The sequence below is a fragment of the Eschscholzia californica genome, unplaced genomic scaffold (assembly GCF_041429995.1).
Source record: "Eschscholzia californica isolate CP2 unplaced genomic scaffold, dmEscCali1.0.p SCAF_3, whole genome shotgun sequence".
In the NCBI taxonomy this organism is placed as follows: Eukaryota; Viridiplantae; Streptophyta; class Magnoliopsida; order Ranunculales; family Papaveraceae; genus Eschscholzia; species Eschscholzia californica.
The window spans coordinates 12538120-12555459 of record NW_028238420.1 but is presented as its reverse complement, the minus strand read 5'-3'; the positions used below and the strand labels follow the sequence as shown (position 1 = coordinate 12555459).

General features: G+C 37.9%; 2 protein-coding genes across 3 annotated transcripts; one reads left to right on the top strand and one right to left on the bottom strand.

Annotated features, from left to right (window-relative positions):
* Nucleotides 1–1342: 1342 nt before the first annotated feature.
* On the top strand, nt 1343–4485 carry LOC147548489 (two-component response regulator ORR3-like). The gene is made up of 5 exons (XM_086671427.1): nt 1343–1810; nt 2143–2219; nt 2308–2388; nt 3683–3753; nt 4094–4485. Exons 1-5 carry the CDS (start codon nt 1654–1656, stop codon nt 4212–4214), a joined length of 507 nt encoding a protein of 168 aa, XP_086527553.1. The 5' UTR covers nt 1343–1653; the 3' UTR covers nt 4215–4485.
* A 1539-nt stretch (nt 4486–6024) lies between these two features.
* Nucleotides 6025–16727, bottom strand: LOC147548488 (type II inositol polyphosphate 5-phosphatase 15-like). Of its 2 annotated transcripts, XM_086671425.1 has the most exons (11): nt 15621–16727; nt 14622–14874; nt 13296–14103; nt 11582–11706; nt 11345–11429; nt 11055–11220; nt 10915–10952; nt 10536–10815; nt 9285–9414; nt 8846–9206; nt 6025–6833 (listed from the first exon to the last, which is right to left on the bottom strand). In XM_086671425.1, exons 1-11 carry the CDS (start codon nt 16441–16443, stop codon nt 6465–6467), a joined length of 3438 nt encoding a protein of 1145 aa, XP_086527551.1. In that variant the 5' UTR covers nt 16444–16727; the 3' UTR covers nt 6025–6464. The 2 variants fall into 2 exon arrangements, with proteins under 2 accessions (XP_086527551.1, XP_086527550.1); XM_086671424.1 differs by having other exon boundaries at nt 10915–11220.
* Between the last annotated feature and the right edge of the window lie 613 nt (nt 16728–17340).

Genomic DNA, 17340 nt, shown 5'->3' with positions numbered 1-17340 from the left:
TGAGATATTTTTACTTAACTATCTTAATATCATCTTAAAAATCTAAATTGATTGCCAAGCAACTCTAGTGCAAAACTCAAAAAAAATCTCTATTCATCCTATGTGTCAAGTTCCAATCGAGATTTTCATTCTTAGGTGGCGAAAATAGGGATCCTCAATTCTTTTGTGTCTCCAATGCGAAACTCTAAACTTATCTTATGTCTAAATTCAAGAGCTCGACGAATCCAATGGTTCGTGTTGATCATGATTTTGACAATGTTTGGTTGCCCAAATTGTCCAAAAACAGGTCTGGTTTCTACAGATATAAGATTGACAAACAAAATGCACATAAGATGAAACAATGTAAATACCAGCAATGAAGATGAAACAAACTAAAAAGCCCTATCCAAGATGAACTTATCTTAACTAAATCGAAAACCCTGCCGAGTAGAGACGAGCGTGAGACTGGATTAGGATTTTCAAGTGGAAATAGGTAAGATGCAAGAGAGTGAGTTCGATATTTCTGGTTATTAAAGAAGAATGGTAAAAGGGTTTCTCTGAGAAGAGGTTCGAGTGGAAGCTTGAGAGAGATAAGAGTTTTGATCGGATGAAGAAAACATTGGAGAGTTTTGCATGTCTAGACTTTCTTTTACATTAGGATATTTTTGGTAAAAAAAATTGAATATGGTCATTTTGGCTATCTAAGAGCATCTCCAGTGCAAAACTCAAGAAAATCACTATCCGTCTTATGTGACAAGTTCCAATTGAAAATCTCATTCATAGGTGACGAAAATAAAGATCCTCAATTCTATTGTGTCTCTAATGTAAAAATCTATTTTTATTTATTTATTTACTTATATGACATGATTGTTTTTGTAAAAAAATATTTAGTTATTTTGAGAATATACGAAGACTTGATTTCTTTTGGTTGAAACCAAATATTGATAAATTAGACAATTAGAGATATTTCTATATGACAACTCTAAATATATACTGTTTTATTGAGATATCTCTATTTAACTACCTCCACATCGTCATCCTAAGAGATCTAAATTTAGTGTTGTATGGAAGAAAATCTTAATGAAAAAACTCTAAAAAAAACCTATTTCTCAATCACAATTTGTGACTTAATTTTGGATCAGAGATTGCTTAGAGTCCAAAAAGATACTCCTATCTAGATATGACATGAAAAGACCTCTTTTGATCACAACCCTTCATTTTTATCAAGTCAAATCATTGACTTTGATGACGAATTTTATACCTCTGTTTAAATATAGAGCTGCCCCTGTCACTGTTCAAAGTTCATCAACCCCTCATCCATAATCAAAACAAAATCTTCCCCTTACATCATCACTTTCTCTCTGTACAAACTTCTTTTAAAACAAGTCATCATCTGTCTGTCTTCTCAAACTCAAATCTCTCATTATCTTTTTTTTCTGATTTGGCTGAGCTGCCGGAAATTGACAAGACCAAAATATCTTCCGAATCCGATGAAAATCTTCTGACCATAATCGTTTTTCAAGCAACTACTCATTCTTCATATTTCCTTCCTTCTATAAAACCATCCCCTTTCTTTCTCATCTAATGTCAAAAAGATAAGGAGAGAGAAAGAGAGAGTGGAAGAATATCAAAGATTTAGCATTCGTGTTCTTTCTCTTCTCATTCTTGCCGGAAATGTCAAGTTTTCCGGCGACTTCTAAAATTTCAAACATGGGTATGGTAGACGGTGGAGATAAATGTGGATCAGAAGTTTTACATATTCTTGCCGTTGATGATAGTAAGATTGATCGGATGTTGGTTGAGAGGTTACTCAAGAATTCTTCTTACAGAGGTATAATACTTTTTTTAATACTCTCTTTCTCTTTTCTTCTTAAAAGTAGGTTCCATATGGGTCGATATCAAATCCAGTCAGTGGTGCATAAAACCGCGTATTTTTTAAAGCGTCTTCAATATGGGTCGATATCAAATCCAGTCTGTGGTGCGTAAAACCGTGTATTTTTGGATTGATGCATGACTGATGGGCGGTCGTGTGATTGTTTACTTTTTTTTACTGCTTTTCTTGGTTGTTTGTTCTTGATCATAACGTTTCTTTATAATCTCTCTCCTAATCTCTCTCTCTTTTTCCTTATAATCTCTCTATGGGTGGTGTTCAATTTGATGCAGTGACAACGGTAGATAGTGGAAAAAGAGCATTAGAAGTGTTAGGTGAAGGGAAGGAAAATGATAATGATAATGACAAGGTAAATATTAGTCCCACATTGGTTAATTAGGGTTTAGAATGGAGGGTGATATTTATGTAATTATATATTTTGTTTGGGTTGAGAACAGGAAGAGCAGAAAGTGAACATGATAATAACAGATTATTGCATGCCAGAGATGACAGGATTTGACCTACTTAAAAGGGTTAAGGTAACACCTCTCTTCCACCAACTCCTACCTAGTCAATCACAACAAGAGAAAAAATATCTTCAAAGTCTTTTCTATGTCTTATTTCAAAGTCTCTTTCTATTATCTCTTCTTGCTCTTTTGGTTCTCCTAACTTTATTAAAAGAGTAGTTGGGAAAGTTTCAGTCTCCTTTTTTAATGGTTTAGAAAAATGATAGAAGAAGTTACAAAAATAGACTTACTGGCCTGAACACAAATCAACACTCTATGTAGAGTAAAAAGTTCATCGATATAGAGAATGAGTCGGCTTAAAAGTGGAGGCCGTTGATTTTGTTTAAGTGTGGAGTTTACAATGACTTGTAATATCTTCTAGCATTACTAAAGGTGGACGTTATGCTAAAATATAAAAATTTCAATTGATTGCAAACTAAGGGCTTAATTGGAAAAAAAAAAACCCTAAAATGTAGACATGTGCCCAATGTCTTGGTCACCCCTCATTGGATTATATATTTATATTAGTTTGACATTTTGTCCTTAATATTAAAATGAATAAGAATGTCAACCTTAGTAAAATAGTTCACCGGACACACAGGAGACAAGTTTCTGGTGAAGATGCCATGCCCTTCTGTCCTCTTGTATAAACTACTACTTTTTTAAAGCGTGTGTTGTGTACTTGCTCTAGTTTTGATTCTTTGGAGATTCAGTTTAGCAGTTCTTGTATAGAATAATATAATATCAAGAAGAGACGGTGGATGGGCCCGTCTACAAGCGGGCCTTTTTTTTAAGGGAAATGTTAAGTGTACAAAGAATTTTTGACTCTTGACACGATGAATCACACGGGTAAAAGAACGGTTCAGATCAAAGTCAAATTTTGAAAAACTTTTGTCTTTTAGTGAAAATAACTCATCATGTCAAGGATTTTGTCATTGTAGCATTCCCGTTTTTTTTTTTTAACTCTTGGACTTCTCTCTTAGCGCCCTATGGGTTGGAACAGTCCGAGGGCAGTTGGGTTGGGCTTAATGCGTTATGGACTTGAACAACACGGATCCAGTCTAGTCTGAGTGTCCTTTGCCTGCCCCAATCTGTTGGTCTCGGACTGCGCAGTCTGAGACTGACAAACGAAGAGAGTCAAGAGGGATGGGCTAAGAGCAAAAGACCGGAGGCACCCACGGTGGATCAGTCCCCTTTCATGATATTTTAGACCTTTTATTCTACACACTTTATATACTAAAACAAATTAGCCATATAAACTAAGTATGCTTTTAAAATAACCAATTACTAATCAACTCTTTCTGTCTGTCATATGGTTAATTTATAGGAATCTTCAACTCTAAGACAGATTCCAGTGGTGATTATGTCTTCAGAAAATGTCCCTACTAGAATAAGCAGGTAATATCTCCTTTTTCTTTTGTACTCTGTTGTGTTTTTCAGTTTAGCACTCAAATTTCATTGCTTCCAAATCGGTGCGGATCTTATAGAAACATAGAAGCTCGGAAGTGTTGTGTACGGAGGGGTGGCCCTTTTCTGCACACGGCCTTTTCACACGAGGAAATTGTGGCCGTATGTATCCCGTAGAGTTTCAACCGTAATCAATCTGTATGTACAGACGGGTCAACTTTTCAAACAAATGAAAATTGTCGTTAGATATGCGATATCGACCTAATTTTTGAAGTAATTTTGTTTAGTATTTAGTCGTTTTGGAAAGTTAAAAGGTTTTGAATGAAAATAGGTGTTTGGAAGAGGGAGCCGAAGAGTTTATATTGAAGCCACTTCGGAAATCAGATGTGCCCAAGTTGCATCACTATATGATGCTGAAAATGAGCAATCAAGTCCACGGTTATGTTAGTTGATCGACCACATACAAGTTTAAAAGTAATAGGACGGTTGATATTTCAGGGGATTTGTGGATCCTAACCACTCACTATCTTGTTCTTTTTTGTTCTAATATATGTAGTAGACACACGAAATGGCCAAAGCAAGGTCTGTTTTGTTTCTTGTTTTAAACAATCTTGTGATGTAAAAAACTCGTGTTTTTTTTATCCAAGAAATTAATATGTAGTTCAGTTCTATCACTAATTATAACTATATGTTCTAATGGTAGCTTGACCGAATTTATATGAAGAGTTATTACTTTGTAAGCAATTGAAAACTATCGTCCACCTCTTTATATAAAGACGGCCCTGCATATGTTACGCTTTTTAAATATAGTTTTTTAAAGACTAAACTATATTGATTTGTCAATGTTGAAGTGAGTGCCCTACACCAGGACTATGGCCAGGTGACGTTGGCCGAAATGCTTCTACATGTGCCAAGCCCATCGTTGACTCAGTGTCGACGTTCGGGTTAGACAATTTACTAGTAGCAGTAGCACTGTGAGCAGTACTAGTATTGGTGTTGCTACTAATATCTTTCTTTTCAACATTAATATGAGTAGCAATAGTAGCACCACATTTAGAGCACTTATTTCCTTTCCTTGAGCTCAAATGCCTTCCTTAACGTCTATAAATAATATCAACATGTCGTGACGAGCCTGCCCTATCAACCGATGTGATTTACAACCCATGACCTGTCCACGTTGTCTTCCTCCGTCACCAGTGAGAGAATTGCAGTAAGATTTTGTAACATTATGCTTTCAAGATATGATTAAAGTTACTTTTCTATCAATACTAAAATCTGAAAATTATTGTGAAGCATCCAACCTTAGCTCTGAGACGTAAAGAAGATAGCCGAACCCTCCCCTGACACAAGAATAACACCAATAACCTATCGTGGAACCTCCTACCCACTCATCTAATATCCATAACTAGTCTTGTCTCATCATCAGATACTTATTCAGTGGACCGTAGTTGCAATTACATCTTTATCCTTCTCACAGGATCATAACAACTTACGTGTAGACGTACCTAAAAAAACGTCTAGGGCTAATAAGACACTGTTGTCATGACTCAAGATACACTTTTGTGACTACAAGCGAATATCTCTCATATAGGTATCTTTTTTGAGAAATTCTATTCCCCCGGCCCTCCGCTGATGTGGCGACGTATCACTTGAGTGTGGAATGGAGAGAGAATGGTGAGAAATATACTCCAGTGATGTCGTCACATCAACGGATGGCTGGGGGAGGGACTAAAATAGAGAAATGAATAGAATTTCTCAACCTTATTAGTGTGTCCAATCCCACTCAGCAATCGAAGGAACCCAACGACCTCAGATATTGGATCACAAGGACCTCACTGATTGGAGGTATGTACCGACTCTTAACCATTTTACACAAGCTTAATATGTTTCAACACATTTTAGGTCAAACTCCTGAAAACAGACTCATCCCATTATCAAATGATTGCCTTCGTGTCATGATCTCAATCGTCTATCGCCAGTCAAGATCACGAGCTATAGGTAGCAACACGTAATGTTTCTACTGTGTATCACATGCACAAATAAACATTTCTCAGAACTACACTTATATAAGTAATCACGAATTCAACAAATAAAGAATTACTTAGAGTACATATGTACGACAAATCCCAGCATAACCTTCGCCTGAGAAGGGTATCGATCATCAAAGCCAAATGATATATCACATATATAATTGTGTGTTGTACTCTTATTGTTTAAAAGTTTGAACCAAACAAAAAGGAAAAGAAAAACAGAAAATCAGGAGACACAGAAAAGAAAGTTATAACCCAATATTGTTATTCAAACACAACTTCATAACACACTTGGAAAACGCCCTAATCTTCTGCTTGTTTACAAACACAAAACCATTAAACTAAATTATACAAACAAGTGAACACTTGAAACACTGAAGAAGAAAAAAAAAGAGAAATACACTAACAAAGTCCATTCCCTGCTTTCATCTTTTCTATAACACGGATCGGATGACCGAATATAAACGAGTTATTTCTTGTGAATACTCTAAAAAATATCATCTGGGTAACTGACAAGAAATAAACAAATTGAACCTGCTCTCCCAGATGAATAAAATGATTACCAGGATCCAGGAATATTTACATTCATATGCATCTTCAATACTTTGCACTCTAGCCAATTGATGGATATTATACTGATTTAGTCGTTGATAATTTGCCACAAACACATACTTACTTCCCTTCAAAGCGGAGTTGTAATTTCCGGAGATCTTCAGCCACATCAGAGGAACCATTAAGGGGCCGAAAATCCGATCTTTGGAGGACGTTTTCATGGGTATTACTAGAATCTGTGTATTTTGAGTTTACACGTGTAGATCTTGATGTGCAGCTATTACGTACCCGAATCCGGTGGCTTACTGTTTTGGTTGAGAGACTACCCCGAATGTTCACCACCAACGTTACTTCCTTGTCTCTCGTGTCTTCACAATAAAAGTTCTGAGGAACCCCATCGACGAACTCTTCCAGCGTATAGAACAACTCGTGGTACACAGAGACTTCTATAACTTGTCCAGGTCTGATTACACCAGTTGCTGGAGTTACCTAGAAAATATCATTAATAACGTAAGTACGGTTTGGGGAAAAAATAAAACTAGAAAAGGAGAACCCAAAGAACCAATTCATAAGACCCATCCATGTCTCACGGAAGTGAGAATCACAATACTTACCAAATTCAAGAGAACTGCTCATCAAAACATAATGGCCATGTTTGGCGTGCGGGATGGAATCCGATTACCAGGAATCTCATCCCGCAATGGTGTTTGGTATGCAAAAATGAACCAAGAGCACATTTCGAGGAGGAACGTGGTTCCTTCTAAAGGGGGAATCACAGAACCAGGGGGTGGGTGAGTTTTATATTCTCTTTCCCTTGGAAGTGTCAAGCAAATAATCTAAACAAATCAATCTCCATCGTTCTTTCTTTTAACCTATTGTGATCACTATGAATCACATTACGTGATTGGTATTCCTTGTAATCGCTTTCCTTTCCTGTACGCTAGCAATCATGATCTATGAGTAGTGCTAGACCAACTTTGTAGTCGACCTAATGACTCCTTGGATCATCCTAAGGCTCATTACCATAATTTCATGGAGATGAGCGACATCAATCTTAAAACTGTTGGGATCAATGGTAAGATAATCTCGGGGAGTCGAGTCAAGCACAGAATTCGTACATATTTTTACTGAAACGTCATACGTTTTTAATATGTACAGTTCTGTCTTTCTCAATCACATAATCATATAGACTCTTAAGGCTCATCAGATGCATACTTTTAGGCTATAACAACATCACCCTTGTTTTATAGAGTTTTAGGGTAATAAGCTGAGAACCAAGTTTATGGTTAAAATTAAAATATAAGTAGGACACACATTAAATATCTAAAACAAAGGTAGTTAAAATTTTATCACACCAACATCACATGTAGCTTTTTACTGAAGGAACCTATCTCCAAAAGGACTGACGATATTTTTTAGCCTTAAGTTTACCTTTTGTATTGGAGTCAAAGCAAATCCTTTGAACTTGATTAGCATATATACACTAGCCACACTTACGTCTCATTTGGGTACGCAGATAGCTTATATCAAGAGCTCAACTCTCAGATAAAAAAGCTTTTCCAGTAATCTACTTGAGTTGTCTGGTACGCTATAGTAAAAGTGCTTTTGAATCTTAAAAAACTAAAATATGGGTTTTCATATAAAGAAAAATTGGTAGCTCTTAATTAACAAAATATTAATATGTGTGTTTAAATATTATTAATAAGAAATATAGTAAATAAAGAAACACAGATATTGACTATCATGATACAAATTTAAATATTCAAATAGATGTAAGAAAAAGATTAAAAATTAAAAAAGTGTCGGTGGTGATGATGATGGTTTAAAGTCGGTGGTGGTGGTGTGGTGATAGTGGTATACTGGTGGTGGCGATGGTGGTGGTCATGGCCCTGGGAGTTTAAGACGATGGTATAGGAACGGTGGTGGTGGAGTGGTGGTAGTGGGCCTGTGTTGGTGGAGTTCTGGTGATGGTGGTACAATGGTGGTGGTGGGCAGTGTTGGTGGAGGTGATAGTGGTGGAGGTGATAGTGGTGGTGGTGGGCATGTGTTGGTGGAGGTGGTGGTGGTGGTGGTGGGCATGTATAGGTGGAGATGAGGTGATGGTGGTGGTGGTGGTGGCATGTATAGGTGGAGATGAGGTGATGGTGGTATAATGGTGGTGGTGATGAACATGTGGTGCGGTGGTGATTGGTGAACATGTAGTAGTGGTACTGGTGGAGTTTGGTGGTAAAAAGCAAGAAACGAATCAGTTTTTTTGCCTTCTGGTTTTTAGACAGAGGTTTTTCTAGCTTAAAATAAGTAGTTTCTTTCAACCAAACACATTCCCAAAACATGCTAAAAGCACAGTTTAGCTTATTTAAGCATATTCAGACGCAACCAAACTAAAAAAGGATCAGTGTTCAAAAGGATCATCATGATAGTGTATCTATTTCATTCCTGATATCCTAGATTAATAACCATGGTTGACGTTAGAACATGTAAACAGCAGGGAGAAAATATACCTCAAGCCAGCGAGGAAAGCCAAAAGAACCTCTTGGCCGAGGATCTTGATTTTCCCCACCATCGTCGATGGTCGACTGACCTTCACAAATAATTTCAAACATAGCTTCATCTCTCTCGGATTTATTTGTAATTCTAAGAACAGAGATGTCCTTGTTTTGGAGGATAATGTTGTTTGTGCTAACAATCGTTTCAGGAACTTTGCCCAATTCTTCAAGCAAAGACTTAATTTTCTGATTGGTTCGCATAATTTTTCCAAACTCTTGTCTTCTTATTGATTCGTCAACATGGGCAATATCTACACGGAATATGCAGCGAACAGGCTTGTGATCACTGTCTGTTGCTTCCATGCAAGCATCATAACTGATAAAGGAAAATCCAAGTCTTACACCAACTGAAAATGCATGTGTTTGCAATAGAGAAATCTAGATTGATACTTACTGTAGAATTGAAGATACAATAGGGCACTCTAAATTGCAGTCAGGCACTGAAGCCAAAAAAGAGCGGCTATCACGATATAATATTCTGTCACACCAAGCAGGAATGCGCTTCTTCTCACCAGAATCATACCCTAGAGAAGTAGAGTTAAGGTATTAAAAAGAGAGAAAAAGATTGTTCCCGATAAGTTTCTTAGTTCCCCGTTGCAACTGGTAGTGCTGGAAGCCGCTGGGATAGGGGTGGGAATCGGGCTGGGCGGGGCTGGCCAGAGGCAATTCTTCATGAAGCATAGGTTAGGTGGAAGGTAAATATTTGGCTATCAAGATACTATGCAGACTAGGGCAGTCGCTTTGCAAATGTAATAGATCCAAGTATTAGAAAACCAATGGATACATGAATAAGAGAAAGGAGCAGATCGAGAGCAGGGAGCGAGAGAGGGAAAAAGATACAGAGACCAAACTCTCTCTCTCCAAGTAAAACACAACACTTTCCCTTTCTCCCTCCCTGCAATGTCTCAAAGGATACTAAAATGGGAGGATTTCAGTGTGAAGTAATTATATATGTGGAAGTTAGGATCTTAAATCCAACTACTTCCATTATATGGGGCTAACTATCAAGCTTCCTAAGCTGTTAAACTCGAACTCAGCTCAGGACCGGCCAAGTGCCAAGCCCGAGTTACTCGGCCGAGTCAGGCCCAGGGTTATGTGCAAATGATGGCATATTAGTTCTTATGTAATTTTCATGCATATGCTTCAAAGTTCAAACCGAGTTAGGCTGACTTTTACATTTTGTCACATAGTTCTCAGGATAAACCGTTAATTTAATAGAAAATAACGAAAATGGGGAAAGAATAGATGAAGATGACTCGTGACTCAGCCGAGTTACTCGGCCAAACCCTAGAGTCGGACACTTCACCAAGATCGACTCCGGCTACGCCCGAGCCTGAGCCGAGTCGGGCTGCTTAGCAAGCTCCCTCTGACTTGGGAGTGCTCCAGGGCAGGATTTCAGTACCTGAGCCCGACCCACTGATTCTAGCAGGCTGAGAGGTTACCGCCCTCGGGCTTTGAGCACACTAGATCATCCTGTCATACTGACTTGGGTAAACGTGAGGAGTGTCGAGTTTCCGAGCTTTTCCCCCACAAAGTGGATTGGAACGAGAAAATAACTAAGAAACCCGGAAAGCACTGAAATAGACAAATCTGTCCGTATACCCATATCAACATAGATGCCAAAAAAATTCCTGGAAATTAATACCTGCTAAACCAGCTTGGTTCTTTTCAAACTTATATGTAGGAGGAAATTTTACAACCCCTTCTCGCATTCCTTGAAAAACGTTCCCAGCTTTCATCTCCGCTCTGAGCTGATCCCTTTCTCTGAGCCAATCAAAGCATCTTTGAGAAATAAAGTCCCTTGCTTCATCATATGAGATATCGTAAAGCCGATAGTTGAAATCACCAAGAAATACAACCATATCTGCATCAGATAACTCAGGCCTCACAACTTCAGAATTGGGGCCCAACGCTGGTAAAAGCACCTGTTTCGTTTGCAATTTCAGACTTCAAAGGCAACAAATCTATAAAGTAGTAAACCTGAAGATGGACAAGTGTATAATATAAGTTCAAAGACTACATACGTTTGTAGCTCGAACAGTTTGAACAGCAGAGGCACCAGCTGCAACAGAAAGTACCAATGGCAAGTCAGAAGAATAAAGCAGACGAAATAAATAAGCGAAGCAGGCAAAAGTGATAGACAGAAACAAGTTTGACATCATACCAGCTACAGCATTGAGTAGGTTTGACGGCCGGTTGAAGACCATTGTTCGGTAGACATGGTCAAAATCAGCATTGCGGCGATTGACTGCTTCTAAATGTGCAGCAAAGTGACAATTCACAAAACAAACTGCCCGACCAAAGATTCTCATTCTTAAACCTACGGCTCCCTATTCAGCAAATATTATCATATGTATGAAGTAAAAGGACGAGAAATATGATAAGATGTGATAGTATTACTACAAAATCCTTTCTACACCTAAAGCTCCGATTTCAGGGAATGTTCAGATGTACCTTGTTACCAATAGCACGCCCAAGACCACATGCAACTGCTGCAGCATCGACGTCCCCAACATGTGGTTTTAGATTCTTCCTAACCCTGTATAAAGTTACTAGCTTGTAATACCAGATAGAAAATAATGCTGTTCAAGAAAATAAAAACTGACTGATGTCTTTCGACTTTGTGGACTTAAAGTTTCCTATGAGTAAAAGTGTTCCAAAGTCATACCAGATCTCTGTTCGGGTACTTACCATACACCTATGAGCAAACCCGCAAGCTGCCTAGATCCTGCACGTTCAAAAGTTGTTCCTTCATCTAAGGCTCCTCCTATGGTATCCAGCCACCACTGCCCATTGGAACTTCCTTCAAGACCTACCTACAGTCGGAAATAGTTGTAAATGATAATAATGTTCCTAAAATGGGGGGGTTGGTTGGAGGTGAATATATGGGAGCTATCACATATATAGCGTCTACATATATAGTGTCTATGACATACCCTGGAGAATCCGACCGTTCATTCTAGATGCTAGGGTTGAGTTAGATGCTACTCGTTTAAGGACACTTACTCATTGTCCGCGAGAGGCTAACACGGAGGCTCATGTTTTGGCCCGGTCTGTGTTAGGTTAATTCTACTTACTCAATTTGGTCTCTTGTTTTAACCAAATTGTTTGTTTGTTCTCATTTTAACTTCTTGTTGTACTCCTTTGCCTTTTGGCTTGAATGAAGTTATGAGATTCCAAAAAAAAAAAAAAATATAGTGTCTATGACTCTATACCACTGTAACGGTTTTGCTTACTTTTGATCTATTGGAAGAGAAGCTATTTTGAGATGATGCGCCATAAACGAAGCTAGATATGAATTCAGTAAATAAAATATGAGTACGGTTTGCCTAATGAGGTGGGCGAACACCACTAGACTCAGTAAAATGACAAATACAAATATGAGAAGCTAGTTCCGTTGAATCCACAGATACAACAAATTTCATAAAAGAAAGCAGAGTCTAAACCAGAAAACTCATTTGACTTTCGCTACAACTAGATACAAGTTATAAGAGAACGATGGTTGAGATGGTAGAGGATCACCAAGACCCAGCACGACAATTGGGTGCTTTTCTTGGTCCTAATGTGTAGAGACATGGCTATCTGGGAAGGAACTGGAAAAATTTATTCATGGTAATCGTAATCAATGGTACCAAATAGATAGGAACTCAGATTCTGGAACCTGCATACATCAGGTTTCAGCGGTTGCTAAAACGCTAATCAACTCCATCAGAATCTTTCCCCTGCCTACTTTTCTTCTTATTAACTTTTTTGGATAGCACTTTTTTCCTACAAATCTGTATGGAACAAGTTCTGGGCCGACCAGGCAAAGACTTAATACCTCATCATAAATGACAGGGTAATCTTGGCTGTGAAGCAATGTCTGGATGAGTCTGAATTAAATGAGGCAGTTACCTTTGAGAAGAGGGTGTAAGCCACTGAGATTAGAATAAGGTGCCGACGGCTGATGTAAGAGATAACTAAAAGTTTTACCATTTCCAGAAAAAAGTAATTGGCACTTCAAGTTTAAGCCAACATTTGCCGAATACCTAGACTATTTACTGTTTCAAAGCCTCACTCCAAACAATACCTTACCATGTAAGATGATGTATGGATTTGTTTGCATACTTGTTAAAATGACTTCTAAAGCATCATTATATAAACAAACTTCACTGTACTTAAAACCAAAACTTATAAACAGCATGCGACATTTATAAAATGTTTTCAGATGATTGGGAGAACGTGGCCATCTGGGGTGCTATTTCACAACCTCAACTTTGTAGTAAGATGATTCTTACTAAATTTCTTCTAGAATACATGTTTCTAGTCTTCACTTAGATTATTAAAAAGTTTTGGCATTGCAAATGAAATACTCTAGTGTTTCAAAAATACTACAGTAAGGTTAGGCAACGTGAGAAAACCTTACAGTTTCTTTTGCTGCGGACATTGCAAGAAAACCTGCACCCATTTCCACCTCCTGCAATCCAACAACGACAATGCCAACCTCTACTGCTGCACAACCCAGCCAGGCTAAAATTGAATCAAGAGAAGCTCTTTCCTGTCCAACATTCCATGTCCCTGTCAGTATTTTCAAATTTTCTAGCTTTGTGTAGAGATTCTCTTTGTTCGCTAGTTCTGATCGCAATATCCTGTCAAGAGGGCTTGGGGATGCAATGCTCCATCCACGAATACCACCATGATTGGCCAATGTAAATACATAACCAAAACCAACAGCCATTTTTATAATAGGACCAGTGTGAGCAACCCATTCTCCAACAAGATTACCCTCAAGATCCAGAACTTGAACCATGCCACTGACATACCCTACCCATATGCGTGACCCAAGTGTACAAAAACATTCAACTGAAAAAGAATGATGATGAAACTCTTGTAATTTATTTCCATTTCCATCCCACTGCACAAGCAATCCATTTGAGCATCCTGTCCAGATCATTCCATTTATTGTGAGTACTATGGCTTCTGTCTTCTTATCATCACCAAATGCTCCTTTAGCAGCAGCGCGTCGGACAGCATCAGCTGCTCCCATCAATGCATTGCACGATCGCTGGAAGAAGCTAATAGATCCTTGAATCTTCTCTTTCTTTGACACCGAAGCAAACTTTACCTTCATATCATCATCTATAGATGTATCCTGTACTGTAGACAAGTCAACACGATTCTCAACCTGCCCATCTACATTAAAAACCTTCAGAAGTTCCCTTGTCCGAGCATCCCTATGAAATGAATCAAACACTAATTCTTCTTAGAGATATCACTATCAGACATAATAACGAAATGATAGTGGCAAAATACGATGCACAAGGGTCCAAAATGAAATAAGTCAATGACTGGAACTCTATTTTCATACGAGGATGGAGCCATCGTATCATCGTTACCATCCAAGAGAGAATCATCAGGAACAAGGTGCAAGAACTCTCTGAAAGATACAGATTTGCAGTAAGTCTAGATAGACATTTTATTACTTAATATACTAAGTTTTTTACTCATAAGTCATAACTGTTAAATGAACAATAACTTCTATCTCTATCGAAAGAATATATGCTGATTTAAACTGCAGAACCATTTCCACAATTGGTTCTGGTAAACCAAAGAAACAAAATCAAAAGATAAAGGAAATATTAATATCCCTATAACTCCTAACCAAAATCTCCCCATCACTGAGAAGAATAATTTTGTTTGTTCTTTATTATTATCCAGATGTATCAATTTCTGAAGTATAGACGTAACGTACCATAATGAAAAGGATGTGTGACCAGCACTCCACACTTTTGATCTACACTTGTCAAAGAGCAAGTACTTTACATCTGAACCAGAGATGGAGCATACACCATTAACGGTAACTTGATTCTTGAGGTCAATATACGATCTTTCCAGTGATACAACAGCCATGTGTCTTTTCTCCGGCGGTAGATTAAGAGATTTTTCTATAGATTCCCATGACCAGACCATAATAACACCACCCTCAGAACCAGACCAGAGATCACCTAGATTCCAAATGATAACATAAAGATTAAAATGGAATATGATGCAAACTAATTAGATGAATTGCACTACTTTTGGATGAGTTCGGCTTCTATAAGACAAATTTAAAAGTAAATGGAACGAGTATAAATTGCAACCCAAAAAAGATCCAAAGAAACTAAATGAACCTTCTGCTTCAGATAATCCATCAGCACTTAAGATTTGATACCACATGATGTAACAACCGTCCGAGTACGATCAACATTGTACATAATTAAAGCACTTTCTAAGCGTACTCAGCCCAGTTCCAAATGGTAGTCATGGGCACGCCTTGACTAACCCAGATTTCTAAACTTGACCAATTTAGTAGTCAGGCTCACACAAAAAGGTCTCGCAAATATGTAAATCAAGATGCTACCTAGAAACCCAAGTCTAGAACATTTTCCTAAGCAATGTCATAAAGTGCAATGCACATGAGCCTTCTGATCCACATCAAGGAGAGTAAGATACGAGCATCTAGGGCTCAAACAAAGTTTTAGAAATGTATGCATATATGAGGCCATATGTAGAGTTGAGACTGTTAAGGCAACCAAGTATTAGTTTGCATTTTCTTGTTACTCAAATTCCTACCTCTAACACCCAAAAATAGATATTTCTTAACCAACAAATGGGATTTAACAAAAACACTGTGAAGAAAATGCAGTAATGATTTAGGTCAAAAGTTAAATTAGAACAAAGAAATCAAATGAGATTAGGTAATTATTAGTACCATAAGAAGTCATAACCATGGATAGAACAGGTCCACGATGAGCAAACCATGAAAGACTTTCTTTGAATGGACTTCCATCAAAACCCTGGTTATTAGTCTTCCATAACCTAATTTTCCCATCTTTATGACCACTCCAAATCAACATATTAGCCTCATCAACAACCAAACATAACGTCGGTGAAGTTTCAATTGATTCATAAAACGGAGATGCTTCTTCATCTCCTCTCCCTCTTCTTCCAATTCCACATCCACCAGCATAAACATCTGAATAATTCCAGTACCTCAAACCAGATTCAAGTCCAGCCCATAATTGACTATCACTACAAACAATTGTTCTTAAAAATACACCAATTTGAGTTTCTTTAAGTGGATGAGGTCTTAATTCAAAACTTGCAGGACGACCAGGATGAATAGCACCACGAAGAGGAACTTTAAAAATTCCATTACCTCCACCACTACCAACGAACTCAGCAAGAACTTTACTACCTGCATATTTTGAACTATTTCTGAGAGATTGTTCAGTGGAAAAACCGTACTGAAATTCGTCGATTTTCTTCAAACTGTTGTTAATGCTAACGTAAGCCGAAGCGATGGCGGAAGAAGAATTGAATGATTCATCATCATCGGAGGAGGAATCGGAGTAACGATTTGGGATTTTAGGGAGTTTTGATTCTTCTTGTAAGGTTTGATTGTTGAAATGAGTTAGAATTTGTTGACTTGGAATGCCTAATTGATGAGTGTAAAAGTAGTTAGTACGGTGAGGATGGACGGAGGTTATCGATGCGTATATAGCTTCGTCGTCGTTTTCGATCGGTTCCTCCATTGTCGTCGATTTTGTCAATCTCAGAGGTCTGTTGTCTTACCTGAGTCTAGAGAGAGAGAGAGAGAGTCTATGTTGCATAGACTTATTGGATGAGTAGAAGTTACAAGAGAGAAGATAATTCATCCACCACCGAAATGTCTTCAAATGTCTACGGGACATTTTGTCTATCAATGTCTATGAAAATCCCAATCCACTACTCCTCTTAGTAGAAGCCCCGTGGTATTTAGGGGGCATGAGCTGTTTAGGGAGCAATCTTTTTTTACTTTTTACTCAGATACTTCGGTATTTACTTCAGGGACTAAAATGAAAAATTTAAGAGTACATAGAAAATGATTCATATGTTTTTTTGGTTTTAAGAAATCGACTACGATATACATTAGTCATTATAAGACATCAGTACATCATCAAGATGTGATAAGTATGACAACCGCCTATGCAAATTCAGTATACATGGATTCCACCTCCTCCGAGAATCAAAATCGGGACTTTCAAGATTTTGGAGTTTATGCCAATAGCAACCACTTCAACCAAGTGTTGGAAAAATTATCAATAGTTAAAGTTTTATCTTTTTCATCTCCACATTCTTTTATTTTTATTTTCATTTTTTGTTTACAGAAACATAGAAGAGAGAGAGAGAGAGAGACGAGAGAGAAACATAGAAGAAAGGAGATAGAGACGAGAGAGAGAGAAGAAACATAGAAGAAAGAAGAGACGGACAAGAGATAGGGAGAGAGAGAAAGAAGACACGGAGAAGAGAGAGAAAGAAGAAACAAAGAAGATGAGGTATGAAGTAGCCGGCCGTAGTCGGCTCTCTCCGGTAGGCGACTTGTGGGGTGTTTTTGGTGAATTTTTTTCGTGTTTTCCACCTTCTTTTCCCGGGTTTTTTCTTATTTCCCC